Genomic DNA, 19,142 nt, shown 5'->3' on the forward strand with positions numbered 1-19,142 from the left:
TCTGAAGGCTGTCTTTTCACCTTGCTTATAGTTTCCTTTGTTGTGCAGAAGCTTTTAATTTTAATTAGGTCCCATTTATTTATTTTTGCTTTTATTTCCAATATTCTGTGAGGTGAGTCACAGAGGATCCTGCTGTGATTTATGTCGGAGAGTGTTTTGCCTATGTTTTCCTCTAGGAGTTTCATAGTTTCTGGGCTTAAATGTTTAGATCTTTAATCCATTTTGAGTTTATTTTTCAGCATGGTTTTAGAAAGTTTTCTAGTTTCATTCTTTTAAAGTGGTTGACCAGTTTTTCTAGCATCACTTGTTAAAGAGATTGTCTTTTCTCCATTGTATATTCTTGCCTCCTTTGTCAAAGATAAGGTGTCCATAGCTGCATGGATTTATCTCTGGGCTTTCTATTTTGTTCCATTGATCTATATTTCTGTCTTTGTGCCAGTACCATACTGTGTTATGACTATGGCTTTGTAGTAGAGCCTGAAGTCAGGCAGGTTGATTCCTCCAGTTCCATTCTTCTTTCTCGATTGCTTTGGCTATTCGAGGTTTTTTGTATTTCCAGAGAAATTATTTGTTCTAGCTCTGTGAAAAATACCACTGGTAGCTTGATAGGGATTGCACTGAATCTATAGATTGCTTTGGGTAGTATATGCATTTTCTCTATATTGATTCTTCTGATCCATGAACACAGTATATTTCTCCATCTATTAGTATCCTCTTTGATTTCTTTCACAAGTGTTTTATAGTTTTCTATATATAGGTCTTTTTTTTCTTTAGGTAGATATATTCCTAAGTATTTTATTCTTTTCATTGCAATGGTGAATGGAATTGTTTCCTTAATTTCTCTTTCTATTTTCTCATTATTAATGTCTAGGAATGCAAGGGATTTATGTGTGTTGATTTTATATCCTGCAACTTTACTATATTCATTGATTAGCTCTAGTAATTTTCTGGTGGAGTCTTTACGGTTTTCTATGTAGAGGATCATGTCATCTGCAAACAGTGAGAGTTTTACTTCTTCTTTTCCAATTTGGATTCCTTTTATTTCTTTTTCTTCTCTGATTGCTGTGGCCAAAACTTCCAAAACTATGTTGAATAGTAGTGGTGAGAATGGGCACCCTTGTCTTGTTCCTAACTTTAGGGGAAATGCTTTCAATTTTTCACCATTGAGGATAATGTTTGCTGTGGATTTGTCATATATAGCTTTTATTATGTTGAGGTATGTTCCTTCTAGTCCTGCTTTCTGGAGGGTTTTTATCATAAATGGATGTTGAATTTTGTCAAAGGCTTTCTCTGCATCTATTGAGATAATCATATGGTTTTTATTTTTCAATTTGTTAATGCGGTGTATTACCTTGACTGATTTGCTGATATTGAAGAATCCTTGCATCCCTGGGATAAAGCCCACTTGGTTATGGTGTACGATCTTTTTAATGTGTTGTTGGATTTTGATTGCTAGAATTTTGTTAAGGATTTTTGCCTCTATGTTCATCAGTGATATTGGCCTGTAGTTTTCTTTTTTTGGCATCTTTGTCAGGTTTTGGTATTAGGGTGATGGTGGCCTCATAGAATGAGTTTTGTAGTTTACCTTCCTCTGCAATTTTCTGGAAGAGTTTGAGTAGGATAGGTGTTAGCTCTTCTCTAAATTTTTGGTAGAATTCAGCTGTGAAGCCATCTGGACCTGGGCTTTTGTTTGCTGGAAGATTTCTGATTACAGTTTCGATTTCGCGCTTGTGATGGGTCTGTTAAGACTTTCTATTTCTTCCTGGTTCAGTTTTGGAAAGTTGTACTTTTCTAGGAATTTGTCCATTTCTTCCAAGTTGTCCATTTTACTGGCCTATAGTTGCTGATAGAGTCTCTTATGATCCTTTGTATTTCTGTGTTGTCTGTTGTGCTCTCTCCATTTTCATTATTAATTTTATTGATTTGATTTTTCTCCCTTTGTTTCTTGATGACTCTGGCTAATGGTTTGTCAATTATATTTATCTTCTCAAAGAAGCAGCGTTTGGCTTTGTTGATTTTTGCTATGGTCTCTTTTATTTCTTTTGCATTTATTTCTGCCCTAATTTTTCAGATTTCTTTCCTTTTACTAACCCTGGGTTCTTCATTTCCTTTTCCAGTTGCTTTAGGTGTAGAGTTAGGTTGTCTATTTGACTTTTTTCTTATTTATTGAGGTATGTCTGTATTGCTATGAACCATCCCCTTAGCACTACTTTTACAGGTTCCCACAGGTTGTTGTGTTTTCATTTTCATTCGTTTCTATGCATATTTTGATTTCTTTTATTTCTTCTGTGATTTGTTGGTTATTCAGCAGCATGTTGTTCAGCCTCCATATGTTGGAATTTTTAATAGTTTTTCTCCTGTAATTGACATCTAATCTTACTGCATTGTGGTCAGAAAAGATGCTTGGAATGATGTCAATTTTTCTGAATTTACCAAGGCTAGATTTATGGCCCAGGATGTGATCTATGCTGGAAAAGGTTCCTTGTGTGCTTGAGAAAAAGGTGAAATTCACTGTTTTGGGGTGAAATGTCATATAGATATCAGTTAGGTCTAACTGGTCTGTTGTATCATTTAAAGTTTGTGTTTCTTTGTTAATTTTCTGTTTAGTTGATCTATCCATAGGTGTGAGTGGGATATTAAAGTCTCCCACTATTACTGTGTTACTGTTAATTTCCCCTTTCATACTTGTTAGCATTTGCCTTACATGTTGCACTGCTCCTCTGTTGGGTGCATATATATTTATAATTGTTATATCTTCTTGGATTGATCCTTTGATCATCATGTAGTGTCCTACTTTGTCTCTTTTCACAGCCTTTGTTTTAAAGTCTATTTTATCTGATATGAGTATTGCTACTCCTCCTTTCTTTTGGTCTCTATTTGCATGGAATATCTTTTTCCAGCCCTTCACTTTCAGTCTGTGTGTGTCCCTTGTTTCGAGGTGGGTCTCTTGTAGACAACATATATAGGGGTCTTGTTTTTGTATCCATTTAGCCAGTTTTTGTCTTTTGGTTGGAGCATTCAACCCATTTACATTTAAGGTAATTATTGATAAGTATGATACCATTGCCATTTACTTTATTGTTTTAGGTTCGAGTTTATACACCCTTTCTGTGTTTCCTGTCTAGAGAAGATCATTTAGTATTTGTTGGAGAGCTGGTCTGGTGGTGCTGAATTCTCTCAGCTTTGGTTTGTCGGTAACACTTTTGATTTCTCCTTGATATTTGAATGAGATCCTTGCTGGGTACAGTAATCTGGGCTGTAGGTTATTTTCTTTCATCACTTTGAGTATGTCCTGCCATTCCCTCCTGGCCTGAAGAGTTTCTATCGAAAGGTTAGCTGTTATCCTTATGGGCCTCCCCTTGTGTGTTATTTGTTGTTTTTCCCTTGCTGCTTTTAATATTTGTTCTTTGTGTTTGATCTTTGTTAATTTGATTAATATGTGTCTTGGGGTGTTTTGCCTTGGGTTTATCCTGTTTGGGACTCTCTGGGTTTCTTGGATTTGGGTGATTATTTCCTTCCCCATTTTAGGGAAGTTTTCAACTATTATCTCCTCAAGTATTTTCTCATGGTCTTTCTTTTGTCTTCTTCTTCTAGGACTCCTATGATTCGAATGTTGGGGTGTTTAACATTGTCCCAGAGATTGTTAACATTGCCTCAGAGAGTCTCTGAGGTTGTCCTCATTTATTTTAATTCGTTTTTCTTTTTTACTCTCTGTTTCATTTATTTCTACCATTGTATCTTCTACCTCACTTATCCTATCTTCTGCCTCCATTATTCTACTGTTGGTTCCCTCCAGAGTGTTTTTGATCTCATTTATTGCATTATTCATTATATATCAACTCATTTTTATTTTGCTAGGTCCTTGTTAAACCTTTCTTGCATCTTCTCAATCCTTGTCTCCAGGCTACTTATCTGTAACTCCGTTTTGTTTTCAAGATTTTGGATAATTTTCACTATCATTATTCGGAATTCTTTATCAGATAGATTCCCTATCTCTTCCTCTTTTGTTTGGTTTGGTGGGCATTTATCCTGTTCCTTTACCTGCTGGGTATTCCTCTGCCTTTTCATCTTGTTTATATTGCTGTGTTTGGGGAGGCCTTTCCAGGAGTTCTCTTTATTGTGGAGTTTCCTCACTGTGGGAGAGGCTGGATGGGTGGCTTGTCAAGGTTTCCTGCTTAGGGAAGCTTGTGTCGGTATTCTGGTGGGTGGAGCTGGGTTTCTTCTCTCTGGAGTGCAGTGAAGTGTCCAGTAATGAGTTATGAGATGTCAGTGAGTTTGGTGTGACTTTGGGCAGCCTGTATATTGAAGCTCTGGGCTGTGTTTCTGCGTTGCTGGAGAATTTGTATGGTATGTCTTGCTCTGGAACTTGGCCCTTGGGTGGTGCTTGATTTCAGTGTAGGTATGGAGGCCTTTGATGAGCTCCTATCAATTAATGTTCCCTGGAGTCAGGAGTTCTCTGGTGTTCTCAGGATTTGGACTTTAGCCTCCTGCCTCTGGTTTTCATTCATATTCTTACAGTAGCTTCAAGACTTCTCCATCTATACAGCACCAATGATAAAACATCTAAGTTAAAGATGAAAAGTTTCTCCACAGTGAGGGACACCCAGAGGGGTTCACAGAGTTACATGGAGAAGAGAAGAGGGAGGAGGGAGATATAGGTGACCATGAGGAGAAGAGGGGGAATCAAAAGAGGAGAGAGCAAGCTAGCCAGTAATCACTTCGTTATGTGCTCTCCACAGTCTGGACTGCTCAGAGATGTTCACGGAGTTACACAGAGAAGAGAAGAGGGAGGAAGGAGACAGAAGTGGCCAGGAGGATAAAGGGGGGAATGAAAAGAAGAGAGACAGATCCAGCCAGTAATCAGTTCCTTAAGTGTTCTCCACAGTCCAGAACACACAAAGAGATTCACAGAGTCGGGCAGAGAAGAGAAAGAGAAGGGAAGAGATAGAGGCGACCTGGTGGAGAAAAAGGAGAGTCCAAAGAGGGAGAGAGTAGTCAAGCCAGTGATCTTGCTCCCACGTAAAAATGGGTATTGAAGATTGGGTTATTAAAGGTACAAAATTGATAACAAATACCAAAAAGCAAGGATTAAAAATCTAGAGTAGAGGCTGGATTCTCAAAAATACAATACTGAAGAAAAAAACAAAGTCACAAAAATTATAATATATATATGAAGTTTGCTTTATAAAATAGGGTCTTTTTTTTTTGCAAAGTAATAGTAGGTTATAAAAATGAAAATTAAAGGTGTAATAGAGGACTTAAAAATTAAAAAAATTTTTATTTTAAAAATTTAAAGAATGATAATAGTAAAAATATATCTAGGACTTTCTCTGGTGTTCCTGTGGACAGTGTGGGGTCAGTTCATTTTCAGATAGTTCCTTGATCAGGCTTATACTTCGCAAGATCTATAGGCTCCTTCCTATGTAGTGGGTGCTAACTACAGGATTTTAATCTATTGCACCTGTCACTTCCATGGCAGTTCCCTCTGTTTATTTTAGCTTCTTCTCTTTGCTGGTCTCTTCAGTGTCTAATTTCCACCCTGACACAAGGGGGCTGTGGTGGACACTTTTTTAGGCTCACTTGTTCAGTCGTGCTGTGGGGAGGAAAAGTGAAAGTGAATGTGAAGTTGGTCAGTCGTGTACGACTCTTTGCGACCCCATGGACTGTAGCCTACCAGGCTTCTCAGTCCATGGGATTTTCCAGGCGAGAGTACTGGAGTCGGCTGTCATTTCCTTCTTCAGGGGATCTTCCCAACCCAGGGATTGAACCCGGGTCTCCCGCATTGTAGGCAGACACTTTACCCTCTGAGCCACCAGGGAAGAACACTGCAAACAAATAACACTGGCATGTGCTCACAGTGACTCGGCCACACTGGGTTTGCCCCCGCTCATGGCGTGTGTGCTTTCCCTGTCTACACTGCTTAGGCTCTAGATGCTCTGCTGGAAACTGTCTAAGGCCAGCCCTGGGTTGTATGCACTTCCCAGGTCTAAGCCACTCAGGTTCAGGTACTTGGGTACTCCATAAGGGCACAGACTCGGTTGGGCCTGCGTTTTGTGCCCTTCCCAGGTCTGAGCAGCTCAGGTGACCAGGTGCTTGGCGAGCACAGTCGCTTTGACTTATCACCTCCCCCATCCCTGCCACTCGGTTTTCTGGGTTTACAACTGGCGCGTCTTCTCAGGTGTGCCTTGTGTCTCTTCTGGGGAGCTGATCTCTGGCTGCGACCCTCCTGGCAGATGTCAACCGTCCAGAATCCCAAGAAGTTTTGGTTAGCAGCGAAGCCTGCTTGCAGTTTGGTAGATGATGCCTCTCTGGGGCCGTGATCATCCCCCTTCTGGCTCTGGCTGCCCTCGCCAGCCTGTCTCCGGCGGGGGATGGGCTGGTCCACAGCTGGCTAGTCTGCTCAGTCCTTTGTTCTGTGAGCCGGCCTGGCGGTGTCTTAGGTTAGTGCTTTTTGCTAGTTAGCTATCCCACAGTCTGGTTTGCTATCTCAAGTTAGTTGCCTCAGATTGCCCTTGGGACATTCATCCAGGTCCTTACTCTAAGCAATGCAGCCTGAGCCTCCCTGTCCAATTTCTGCTTGCTCGTGGTAGATGCCGGCATCTGTGCTGCTTCTCTGCTGGGAGTTACCGTTGGGCATGTAATCTGTGGGTTTTAAGTATTTATTTATTTTTCCTCCCAGTTATGTTGCCCTCTGAGGTTCCAAGGCTCCCCACAGACTCACCAGTGAGAGTGTTTCCTGGTGTTTGGAAACTTCTGTCTTTTTTAAGACTCCCTTCCCAGGACAGATCTCTGTCCCTACCTCTTTTGTCTCTCTTTTTATCTTTTATATTTTTTCCTACCTCCTTTCAAAGATAATGGGCTGCTTTTCTGGGTGCCTGATGTCCTCTGCCAGCATTCAAAAGTTGTTTTGTGGAATTTACTCAGCGTTCAAATGTTCTTTTGATGAATTTGTGGGAGAGAAAGTGGTCTCTCTGTCCTATTCCTCCGCCATCTTAGGACTGTCGATCTTAGGTTTTTTTAACGTTGAGTTTCAAGTTGAACCATAAAGAAAGCTGAGCATTGAAGAATTGATGGTTTTGAATTGTGGTTTTGGAGAAGACTCTTGAGAGTCTGTTGGACTGCAATGAAATCAAACCAGTCAAAGCTAAAGGAAATCAATCCTGAATATTCATTGGAAGGACTGCTGCTGAAGCTCCAGTACTTTGGCCACTTGATGAGAAGAGCTGACTCATTGCAAAAGTCCCTGATGCTGGGAAAGATTGAAGACAAAAGGAGAAGGGGGTGGCAGAGTGTGACATGGTTTGGTAGCTTCAGTGACTCAATGGACATGAATTTGAGCAAACTCCAGGAACTAGTGAAGGACAGAGGACCTTGGCACGCTACAGTCCATGAGGTTACAAAAGAGTTGGACACAGCTTAGTAAATGAACGAAAACAACAACAATAAATATCTTAAACAAATACTAACTAACATAAAGGGATAAATGGGTAATAGTACAATAATAGTAGGAGACTTTTAACACCCCACTGACATCAATGGAGTGATCACCCAGACAGAATATCAATAAAAAACAGAAGTTTTAAGTGACACAACAAACCAACTGGACTTAATATCTACAGGACATGACATACACATATATACACACACCCACACAAATATATACATACACATACACACATTCTTCTCAAGTGTGCATGAAAATATTTTCCAGAATAGACAATAGGTCACAAAATAAGCCCCAACATATTTAAGAGGACAGAAATTATTTCAAGCATCTTTTCCAACCATAATGGTATGAAACTAGAATGAAAAACAGAAAAAGAACAAAAACTCATGGAGACTGAACAACATGTTACTAAAAAAAAAAACAATGTTGAAATCAAACAAGAAATCATAAAATACCTTGAAACAAAGAAAAATGAAAACAAAACAATACAAAATTTAGGTGATATTGCAAAAGAAATTCTAAGAAGGAAGTTTATAGCAATATAGACCATCCTCAAGAAACAAAAAATAGTCTTAAAGAACCTAATGTATTACTTAAAATAATTAGAAAAAGAAGAACAAAGATAACCTCAAGTCAAAAGAAGAAAGGAAATTACAAGGATCAGAGAAGAAATAAATAAAATAGAGATTAAAAAATAATTGAAAAGATCAATATAACCAAAAGCTGATTTTTTAAAAGATAAAATTGACAAACCTCTAGCTAGCCTCATGAAGAAGAAAAGAGAGGATCCAAATAAACAAAATAAGACATGAAAGAGGAGAAGTAACAACTGATACCACAGAAATACCAAAAAAAAAAAAAAAGAGAGAGAGAGAGAGAAGAGTATACTATGAAGATATGTAAGCCAACATATTGGAGAACCTAGAAGAAATGGACAAGTTTCTAGAAACATACAGGCTGCCAAAACGGAGATAAGGAGAAACAGTTTGAACAGACTGATCACTAGAAATGAAATAGAATCTGTAATTTAAAAAACTCCTTGCAAACAAAAATTCAGAACTGGTTGGCTTCCCTGAAGAATTCCACCAAACATAAAAAGAACTAATCCTATCCTTCTCAAACTATTTCAAAAACTTGAAGAGATAGGAGCACTTCCAAATTCACTCTATGAGACTACCATCACCCTGATTAAAAAAAAAAAAAAACAGAAAAGATTCTAAAAAGAAAATTAAAGGTAAGTATTGTTGATGAATATAGTAGTAGAAATCCTCAACAAAATATCAGCAAACCAAATCCAAAAATACAAAAAAGGACCACACATTATGATTTAAGTTGTATTCAATCCAGGGTCATAAGGATGGTTCAACACATGCAAATCAAGCAATGACATACATCACGTTAACAAAAGAAAAGACAAAATCACATGATCATCTCAATGACACAGAAAGAGCATTTGATAAAATTCAACATCCAGTCATGATAAAAACTCTGGCCAAAGTGGATATAGAAGGAACATATCTCAATATAATAAAAGCCATTTTGACAAGCCCACAACAAACATGATATTCAACTGTGAAAAGCTGAAAAGCTTCCCATTAAATTCAGGAATAAGACAAGGATGCCCACTCTTGGCACTTCTATTCAATGTATCATTGGAAGTCCTAGTCACATCAATCAGACAAGAGAAAGAAATAAAATGTATCCAAATGGAAAAGAGAACCCTCCTACACTGTTGGTGGGAATGTAAGTTGATGAAGCCTCTATTGAAAACAGCTTGGAGATTCCTCAGAAAACTAAGAATAGAATTACCATATGCTCTAGCAATCACACTTCTGGGAATATACTTGGAGAAAACTATTAATATAATTCAGAAAGACACATGCATTCCTATGTTCATAGCAGCACTATTCACAATAACCAAAACATGAAAACAACCAAAATGTCTATTGACAGATGAATGGATAAAGAAGATATGATAGATATATTAAATGAAATACTACTCAGCTATAAAAATAATGCCACTTGCAGCAACAGGGACAGATCTAGTGATTATTGTAGTAAGTGAAATAAGTCAGAAAGAAAAAGACAAATAGCATATAGTATCATTATATGTGGAATCTAAAATATGGCACAAACAAACCTATCTACAAAACAGAAACTGACTCACAGGGAGAACAGACTTGGTTTCCAAGGGGAAGTGGGGAGAGAGAGGTATGGACTGGGAATTTGCAGTCGGTAGATGCAAACTTTTACATTTAGAATGGATGAACAACAAGGTCCTACTGTATAGCACAGGGAACTATATCCAATCTCCTGGGATAAACCATAATAGAAAAGAATATAAAAAAAGAACATATCTACGTATATAACTGAGTCATTTGGTTATACACCAGAGACTGGCACAACAATGTAAATCAACTATACTTTAATTTAAAAAATTCCTCAAAAATGGATTCAAATGGAAAGGAAGAGGTAAAATTGTCATTATTTGAAGATGACATGATACTCTATATAGAGACTCCTAAAGTCTCGAGACAAAGATTATTAGAACTAAAATATGCATTCAGGAAGGTTGCAGGATATGAGATTACTATATACAAATCTGTTGCATTTCTTTACACTAATAATGAAATATCTGAAAGAGAAAGTAAAAAAAATCCTGTTTAAAAATCATATAAAAAAATCTAAGAATAAACTTATCTGAGGAGGTAAAAGACCTACATGCTGAAAACTATAAAACACTGATTAAGGAAACAGAAGATGATTCAAAGAAATGGAAAGATATCCCAAGCTTTCAGATTATAAAAATTAACATTTTAAAAATCACAATACTCCTCAAAGAAATCTCCAGATCTGATGCAATCTGCATCAAAATATCCATGGGCATATTTAACAGAACAAGAACAAATAATCCAAAAATTCATATGAAACCACAGAAGACCCAGATTGCCAAAGAAATCCTGAGAAAAAAGAACAAAGCAGGAGGCATAACCCTTCCAAATTTCAGACAATACTACAAAGATACAGTAATCCAAACTCAGCATGGTATTAGCACCAAAACAGACATAGTCAATTAATCTACAGTAAAAGAGGCAAGAATATACAATGGAGAAAAGACAGTCTCTTCAGCAAGAGGTGCTAGGAAAGCTGGATGTGTTGTGCTGTGCTTTATCACTCAGTGGTGTCTGACTCTGCAATCCCATGAACTGTAGCCCATCAGGCTCCTCTGTCCATGGGGATTCTATAGGCAAGAACACTGGAGCAGGTTGCTGGATAGCTACCTGTAAATCAGTGAAATTGGAACACGCCCTCACATCATATACAAAAATAAACTCAAGATGCTTTAATAAATATAAAGGCATGTCAGAGATTTCCCTGGTAGTCCAGTGGTCGAGAATCCACCTGCTAATGCTGGGCATGGGTTTGATCCCTGGTCTGGGAACTAGGATTCCACGTGCTGAGGAGGAACTAAACCTGTGTGCCACAACTATGAAGCCTGAACTCTAGAGCCTGTGAGCTGAAACAACTGAAGCCCTTGCACCCTAGAGCCTGTGCTCGACAACGGGAAGCCATCACAATGAGAAGCTCAGTAGCCACAACTAGAGAAATCCCATGCACAACAACGAAGACCCAGTGCAGAAAAGAAAAAAAAAGGACTGAAAACATGACATGATGAAACTCCTAGAAGAGAACACTGGCAAAATATTTTGGACATAAATTGTAGCAATATCTTCTATGCTCAGTCTCCCAAGGCAAAAGAAATCAAAGCAAAAACAAACAAATGGGACCCAATTAAGCTTAAAAGCTTTTGCACAGCAAAGGAAATCATCAACCAAGTGAAAAGACAACCGACAGAATTAAAGAGAATATTAGTAAATGATGCAACTGACAACGGGTTAATATCCAATAGAGACAAACAGGTCAAATAACTCAATATGAAAAAGCAAACAACTCACTCAAAAAATGAGCAGAAGACCTAAATAAACATTTCTCTAAAGAAGACACATAGATGGCCAATAAACACAAGAAAAACACTCAATATCACTATTGGAGAAATGAAAATCCAAACCACAATGAAGTATTACCTCACATCTGTTAAAATGGCTATCATGAAAAAGTATACCCCAAAAAATGTTGGAGAGAGTGTGGAGAAAAGGAACCCTCTACACTGTTGGTGGGAATGTAAATTGCCACAATGAAAATGTAGCCACTATAGAAAACAGTATGTAGATTCCTCAAAAAACTTAAAATTGAGCTATGTATGATCCTGCAATCCCATTCCTGGGTATATGCCCAGAAAAGATGAAAACTCTAATTTAAAAAGATACATGCATCCTAACATTCACAGCAGCACTATTTACGATAGTCAAGACATGGAAACAACCCAAGTGCCTATCAACAGACGACTAGCTTAAGATGTAGTATGGATGTGTGTGTACACACACACACACACACACACACACACAATGGAGTATTACTCGGCCATAAAAAGAATGTAATATTGCCATGTGCAGCAACATGGATGGACCTAGAGAATATTATATTTAGTGAAGTAAGTCAGACAGAGAAAGACAAATATATGGCATCTCTTATATATGGTATCTAAAAAATAATACAAATGAATCTATTTACAAAACAGAAATAGACTCACAGACATAGAAAACAAACTTATGGCTGTAAAAGGGGAAAGGAAAGAAGGAGAGGGACAGATTCAGAGTATGGGATTAACAGAAATAAACTATTATACCTAAAATAGATAAGTAACAAGGATTTACTCTATAGCATAGAAAATTACATTCAATATCTTGTAATAATATATAATGGAAAATAATCTGAAAAATACATATATATATAACACTCTGTTGTATACCTGAAACTAATACAATATTGTAAATCAACTATACCTCAATTTAAAAAAGAAAGAAAATACACAGGGCTTTGTTCATTTGTGTAAAAGAAACACAAAAAAGATAAAGCGTAAATTAAAGAGACTGCTTACCAAAAAGGGGTGGGTGGAAATGGGGTAGAAAGAAGAGGGCAAAAGCATCATGGTAGCAGTAGAAGAAGATGTAGCAATACTCTACTGTATTGCTTGTATGATAATATTTTCTTGTATAACTATAATTCTTAGAACCATAGTAATGTTTCACATACCTTCAACAGCCCTCTCCCCCTGAATAAATAAACAAAACCAAATAGGAAGGGGGAATCAAAAACTGAATTCAACACTACCAAAGGAATGTATTAATTACTACATAACAACTGAACAATAATTTCAGTGAAAGTGGAGGAAAAGAACTAGCCTATCTAATTTTTGAAAAGAGTCTGTTGATAGGACACTGTAATGCTAAAGACAAATAGAACTGTACATAAATGCTGTAGTAATCTATTTAGTAAATGTATTTCTCACAGGGATCTGGGTTAACAAATCTGAAACTTCTCTGTGTGTATAATAGGATAAAGGAAGGGAAGGAGGGAGGAAGAGAGAGAGAGAGAGACAAAGCAAAAAAGAAGTGGATTTTAACCCATAAAATAAATATCCATGAGTTCATACTGATATAAATAACTGAATAAATAAATGGCAGAAAATAGTTACTTTTCAAAAAGAAATTTCAATTAATAAATGTAACAGGTAACAGCAAAGTATTGATTGAAAATCACCATTACATGAACACCACAGTAAGAACTGTTGCAGTCAAGTTCCTCTGAGGAATGGTAGTATCAGTGGATGAAAGTTTGAGGAGAAACAGGACTTATGGAGCCATAAACTATTTTTTTTTAGGTATTTATTAACTACAGAGGGAAGCTAGTAACTTTACAGTGGAGAAAACCAGATATCACCTTAATCAAGTGAACATTAACATGACCAATAATAACATAAATGTACTGACATTAAGAACTCCTGAATACAACATCATTTCTGTGGTATTCTTATCAAAAATTGCATAATCTCTTTCTAATCATGAGAAAACACTAGACAAATTCAAATGGAGAGACATTCTACAAAATAACTGATTAGTAATCTTCAAAAGTATCAAGCTTACAAAAGACCAAGACTGAAGATCTGTCACAGTAGATTAAGGGAGAAATAACAATCTAATTTAACTTATATGCAGAGTACCTCATCAGAAATGCTGGGCTGGAAGAAGCACAAGCTGGAATCAAGATTGCCGGGAGAAATATCAATAACAGATATGCAGATAACATCACCCTTATGGCGGAAAGTGAAGAACTAAAGACCCTCTTGATGAAAGTGAAAGAGGAGAGTGAAAAAGTTGGCTTAAAACTCAACATTCAGAAAACTACGATCATGGCATCCGGTCCCATCACTTCATCGCAAACAGATGGGGAAACAGTGGAAACAGTAGCTGACTTTATTTTTCTGGGCTCCAAAATGACTGCAGATGGTGAATGTAGCCATGAAATTAAAAGACACTTACTCCTTGGAAGGAAAGTTATGACCAACCTAGACAGCATATTAAAAAGCAGAGATATTACTTTGTCAACAAAGGTCCATCTAGTCAAGGCTATGGTTTTTCCAGTAGTCATATGGATGTGAGAGATGAACTATAAAGAAAGCTGAGTGCCAAAGAGTTGATGCTTTTGAGCTGTGGTGCTGGAGAAGACTCTTGAGAGTCCCTTGGACTGCAAGGAGATCCAATCAGTCCATCCTAAAGGAGATCAGTCCTGGGTGTTCATTGGAAGGACTGATGTTGAAGCTGAAACTCCAATACTTTGGCCACCTGATGTGAAGAGCTGACTCATTGGAAAAGACCCTGATGCTGGGAAAGATTGAGGGCAGGAGGAAAAGGGGACAACAGAGGATGAGATGGTTGGATGGCATCACCAATCCAATGGACATGGGTTTGGGTAGACTCTGGCAGTTGGTAATGGACAGGGAGGCCTGGAGTGCTGCAGTTCACGGGGTCACAAACAGTCAGACACGACTGAGCAACTGAACTGAACTGAACAATCTAATGCAATGTAGGATCCGAGATAGGATCCTGAATCAAAGAAAAGACAGTGGAAAAACTGATGAAATGTGAGTAAGGTCTGTAGCTAACAGTTCAACGCCAATGTTAACTTCCTAATTATGACCATTGTATTGTGCTGAAGAATTGATGCTTTTGAACTGTGGTGTTGGAGAAGACTCTTGAGAGTCCCTTGGACTGCAAGGAGATCCAACCAGTCCATCCTAAAGGAAATAAGTCCTGAATATTCATTGGAAGGACTGATGCTGAAGCTGAAACTCCAGTACTTTGGCCACCTGATGCAAAGAACTGACTCATCGGGAAAGACCCTGATGCTGGGAAAGATTGAAAGCAGGAGAGAAGGGGATGACACAGGATGAGATGGTTGGATGGCATCACCAATTCAATGGACCTGAGTTTGAGCAAGCTCTGGGAGTTGGTGATGGACAGGGAAGCCTAGTGTACTGCAATCCATGGTGTCACAAAGAGTCAGACATGACTGAGCAACTGAACTGAACTGATTATGGTTATAGAAAATAACATTTCAGAAAGCTGGATGGGAGGTATATGGGAACCCTTTTTATTATTTTTGCAACTTTTCTGCAAGTATATTAATAAAATTCAAAATAAATGTTTTTAAAAAGTAAACCCATATATGCTTAAGTTACTTACTATTAGTCAGATATTATGTGTAGCCAAAGGTAATCCTAATTGATTAATTTAGCTAAAAAATCATTCAAGAGAAAAAATACTTTGCTTTTTCAATACTGACAAGGGTTTTTCCCTTTGTGACATGAGGAAAAAGAATGTGAAACTTACCTAAAATTGCAGAGAGATTTGAAAACTCAGGTACCTTCTCTATTGCTACTGCTTTACTTATGTCCAAAAGAGTAGAATTCTTACATGGCATGTTTTCTTCCAACATGGGATGCTCCCATTCTAAAAGAAGCAGGGAGAAATGGCACAAAATTTTGAATAGCACACAAGTGGCAGGTTACCTTTTTCTCCCCAACTTAGGTTCCTAGCCCATACAAAGCTACAGTAACTGAAGAAAGTTTAGGTGAAGCATAAAAAAAACCCTTGAGGACATCAGGATATTAAATAATCTTTGGGCTATTACAATGCCCAAATACTCTTACTTCCTTTCCCCCACTTTTCCCATTATCCCCATATTATTATATGGCATATTTAGTTAGGCCAGTATTCAATGCAAACGTTATGATGATAAATTGTCATAAAAATGCTGTCTTTAACTCTGTTGGTATATATACAGTGACCACCTCTTGTTTTTCCTGGAGCCAATAAAGAGTTGTTTGTTTAGATTTCTCTGTATTCTTCATCTATTTAATCCTAAACCCTACCAAACTGTATAAATCCATTCTATTTATTCCATTCTCTGATGTTCTGAAATTTTATATTGTTCTGTCTTGGTGTTTTTCATCTCTTGTGCTAGACACTGTACAGCCCTTTAAACCCAGAAATCATACTTCTTAGATCTAGAAACTGTTCTTGAGTTATATCTTCCTCCTGTAATTTTCTTCCTCCTGTTTATTTCATTATCTTTTTCTGAGACTCCTATTATTTGATGTTAGATTTCATATACTACTTCTCTAACTAATATTTTTTCTCCTTTTTTTCCCTCCTGACTTTTTTTTTTCCCCTGGGAAATCTCAATTTATTTTCTAATCCTTCTACCGAGTTTTCCATTCTGCTATTGCATTTAACTTATTCTCTGAATATTCTCACTCCCTTTTTTTTTAAACAGCATCCTGTTCCTATTCAATGAATGCAATATACATATTTTTATCTCAAGGAAAACTTTTCCCCCCAGTATCTTTCTTGTATTCCTATTTCTGTTTGGTTTCTTCTCTTATTTTTAATTTTACTGTGGTGGGAACACTTAACGTGAGACCTACCCTCAAATTTGAGAGTACAATAGAGTATCGTTAACTATAGGCACAATGTCGTGCAACACATCTCTAGAACCTGTTATTCATCTTGCATAACTAAAACTCTACCTGTTGATCAGCAACTCCCCACATTTCCTTCTCCTTGGGCCCTGGCAACCAACATTCTACTCTCAACTGCTATAAATCTAACTACTTTAGCTATCTCATACAAGTGGAATAATACAGTATATTTCTTCCCATGACTGGCTTATTTCACTTGCCATAATGTCCTCAAAGTTCTTCTATAGTGTTGCATATAACAGGATATCCTTTTTAAAGGCTGAATAATATTCCACTGTATGCATATACCACATTTGCTTTATCTATTCATCCATCAATGGTCACTGGGCTATTGTGAAAAGTCTGCAATGCACATGGGAGTTCAAATATTTCTTCTAGATCCTGACAGTAATTATTTTGAATAAATACCCAGAAGTGGGATTGCTGGACCACATATATTTTAAATTTTTTGAGTAACTGCCATACTCTTTCATTGCAGCTTCACTATTTTACATCCCTATCAACAGTATACAAAAGGAAATCCAATTTCTCCACATCATTGCCAACACTTACCTTTTAAAAAATAATAATAACCATCCTAATAGTTGTGAGGTGATACCTCACTATGATCTTGATTTGCATTTCCCTGACGGTTAGTGATCTTTTCATATACCTGTTGGCCATGTGACTGTCTTCTTTGAAGGGAATATGTTTATTCAAGTTCTTTGTCATTTTTAAAAATCAAGTTATTTGGATTTTTCCTATTGAATTGTGGGAGTTTCTGATATATTTTGGATATTAATCCCTTATCAGATATGTGGTTTCTAAATATTCTCCCTTTTTGTAGGGTGTTCATAGGTTATTCACTTCGTTGTTTCTTGTGCTGTGCAGGAGCGTTTCAGTTTTATCTAGGCCTACTTGTCTAATTTTGCTTCTGTTGCCTGTGTTTTGTTGTCACATCCAAGAAATAACTGCCAATACCAATTGTCATAAAGCTTTTCCCCTATGTTTCTCCTAGGAGTTTTATAGTTTCTGGTCTCACATGTAAGTCCTTACTATATTTTGAGCCCACTTTTTTGTATAAGGTAAGGGTCCAATTTCATTCTTTTGTATATGGCTATCCAGTTTTGTCAACATCATTTGTTGAAGAGACTATTTCTCCCACATTGAGTATTCTTGGCACTCTTGTTAAAGAGCAAATGTCTTTATGGATTTAGTTCTGGGCCCTCTATTCTGTCCTACTGGTCTATATCTCTGTCTTTATTCCAGTACTATAATGTTATGTTTACTATAGCTTTGCAATATACTTCAAAATCAGTTTAATGTTAATTTTCTGTCCAGATGTTCTATCCATTATTAAAAGTAGGAGTATTGAAGTCTCCTACTATGACTGTATGCCTATTCCTACCCTCAGTTCTGCCAGTGTTTACCTTCTATGTCAGGTGCTTTGATGTTGGGTGGATATTTATTCCTAACTGTTGAGTGTTTTTGATGAATTGATCCTTTTATAATTATGCAACATTCTTCCTTGTCTCTTGTAAAAGTTTCTGACTTAGTCTATTTTTATCTGATATAAGTATAGCCCCTTGTGCTCTCTTTTGGTCACAATTTACATGGAGTGCCTTTCCCCACCCATTTGCTTTCAGTCTATGTGTGCCCTTAAATCTTAAGTGAGTCTTTTGTAGAGAACATACGGTTGGATTATTTCTTCAACCCATTCAGCCACTCTTTGTCTTTTGATTGGGTTTAACCCATTTATATTTTTGATAGAGGAGGATTATTGATAGAAGAGGATTTACTATTATAATCTTGTTAACTCTTTTCTGTTTTATAGTTATTTTGCCCCTCTTCCCTCTCTTGCTATGCTCCTCTGTCTTTCATTGATTCTTTTACATTGATATGCTTTGACTCCTTTCTATTTTTCTTTTATGTATCTTCAACAGGTACTTTTTGTGTGTGGTTACCATGGGGCTTACATAAAACAGTTTTAACAGTCTACTTTAAACTGATAACAATTTAACAAAAATGCTATGCTTTTACTTCACCCCTCAAACACATTTTGCAGTACTGATGTTATAATTTACCACCTTTCATATGGTATATCCATTAACATATTTTTATAATTATATTTAATATGCTTGTCTTTTAACTTTTATACCAGAATTAAGAGTGATTTATATGTCACTGTTACTGTATCAGTGCATTTGTCTATATACTTACCAATGAGTTTTGTACTCATATGCTTTCATACAGCTGTTTAGAGTCCTTTGTTCTAACTTGAAGAACTCCCTTTAGCACTTCTTGTAAGGCAGGGCTAGTGATGATTAACTCCTTCAGCTTTTGTTTGTTTGGACTTATCTTCTCTTCATTTCTTAAGGACAGTTTTGCAGGTTTCAGTATTATTGGTCAGATGTTTATTTCTTTCAGCACTTTGTCTATTTACTTCCACTCTCTTCTAGCCTGCAAGGTTTCTGCTGAGAAATCCATAAACAGTCTAATGAGGTCTCACTGTATATATCAAGTCGCTCTTAAAACTGCTGCTTTCAAAGTGCTTTTTCTTTGACTTTTGGCAGTATGACTATGTGCCCCCATGTGAATTTCTTTGGTTCATCTTATCTGAGGTTTGTTGGGGTTCCTAGGTCTGGATGTACACTTCCTTCTCCAGATTTAGGAAGTTTTCAGCAACCATTTCTGTGAAGAAACCTTCTGGCCCTTTCCCTCTCCCTCCCTCCCCAATTCCCTTTTCCCTTTAGGACTCTCACAATGCATATACTG

At 37.1% G+C, this 19,142-nt stretch overlaps 1 protein-coding gene across 1 annotated transcript in view; it reads right to left on the reverse strand.

Moving 5' to 3' along the window:
• LOC104979868 overlaps window positions 1-19,142 on the reverse strand; it is a 125,704-nt gene that overhangs the window by 82,621 nt on the left and 23,941 nt on the right. Inside the window, exon 6 of the mRNA XM_010828420.1 lies at window positions 15,238-15,357. Coding sequence (XP_010826722.1) covers window positions 15,238-15,357 — 120 coding nt within the window. The remainder of the gene's footprint in view (window positions 1-15,237; window positions 15,358-19,142) is intronic.

The sequence above is a fragment of the Bison bison genome, unplaced genomic scaffold (genome assembly GCF_000754665.1).
Source record: "Bison bison bison isolate TAMUID 2011002044 unplaced genomic scaffold, Bison_UMD1.0 scf7180017864492, whole genome shotgun sequence".
Lineage (NCBI taxonomy): Eukaryota > Metazoa > Chordata > Mammalia > Artiodactyla > Bovidae > Bison > Bison bison.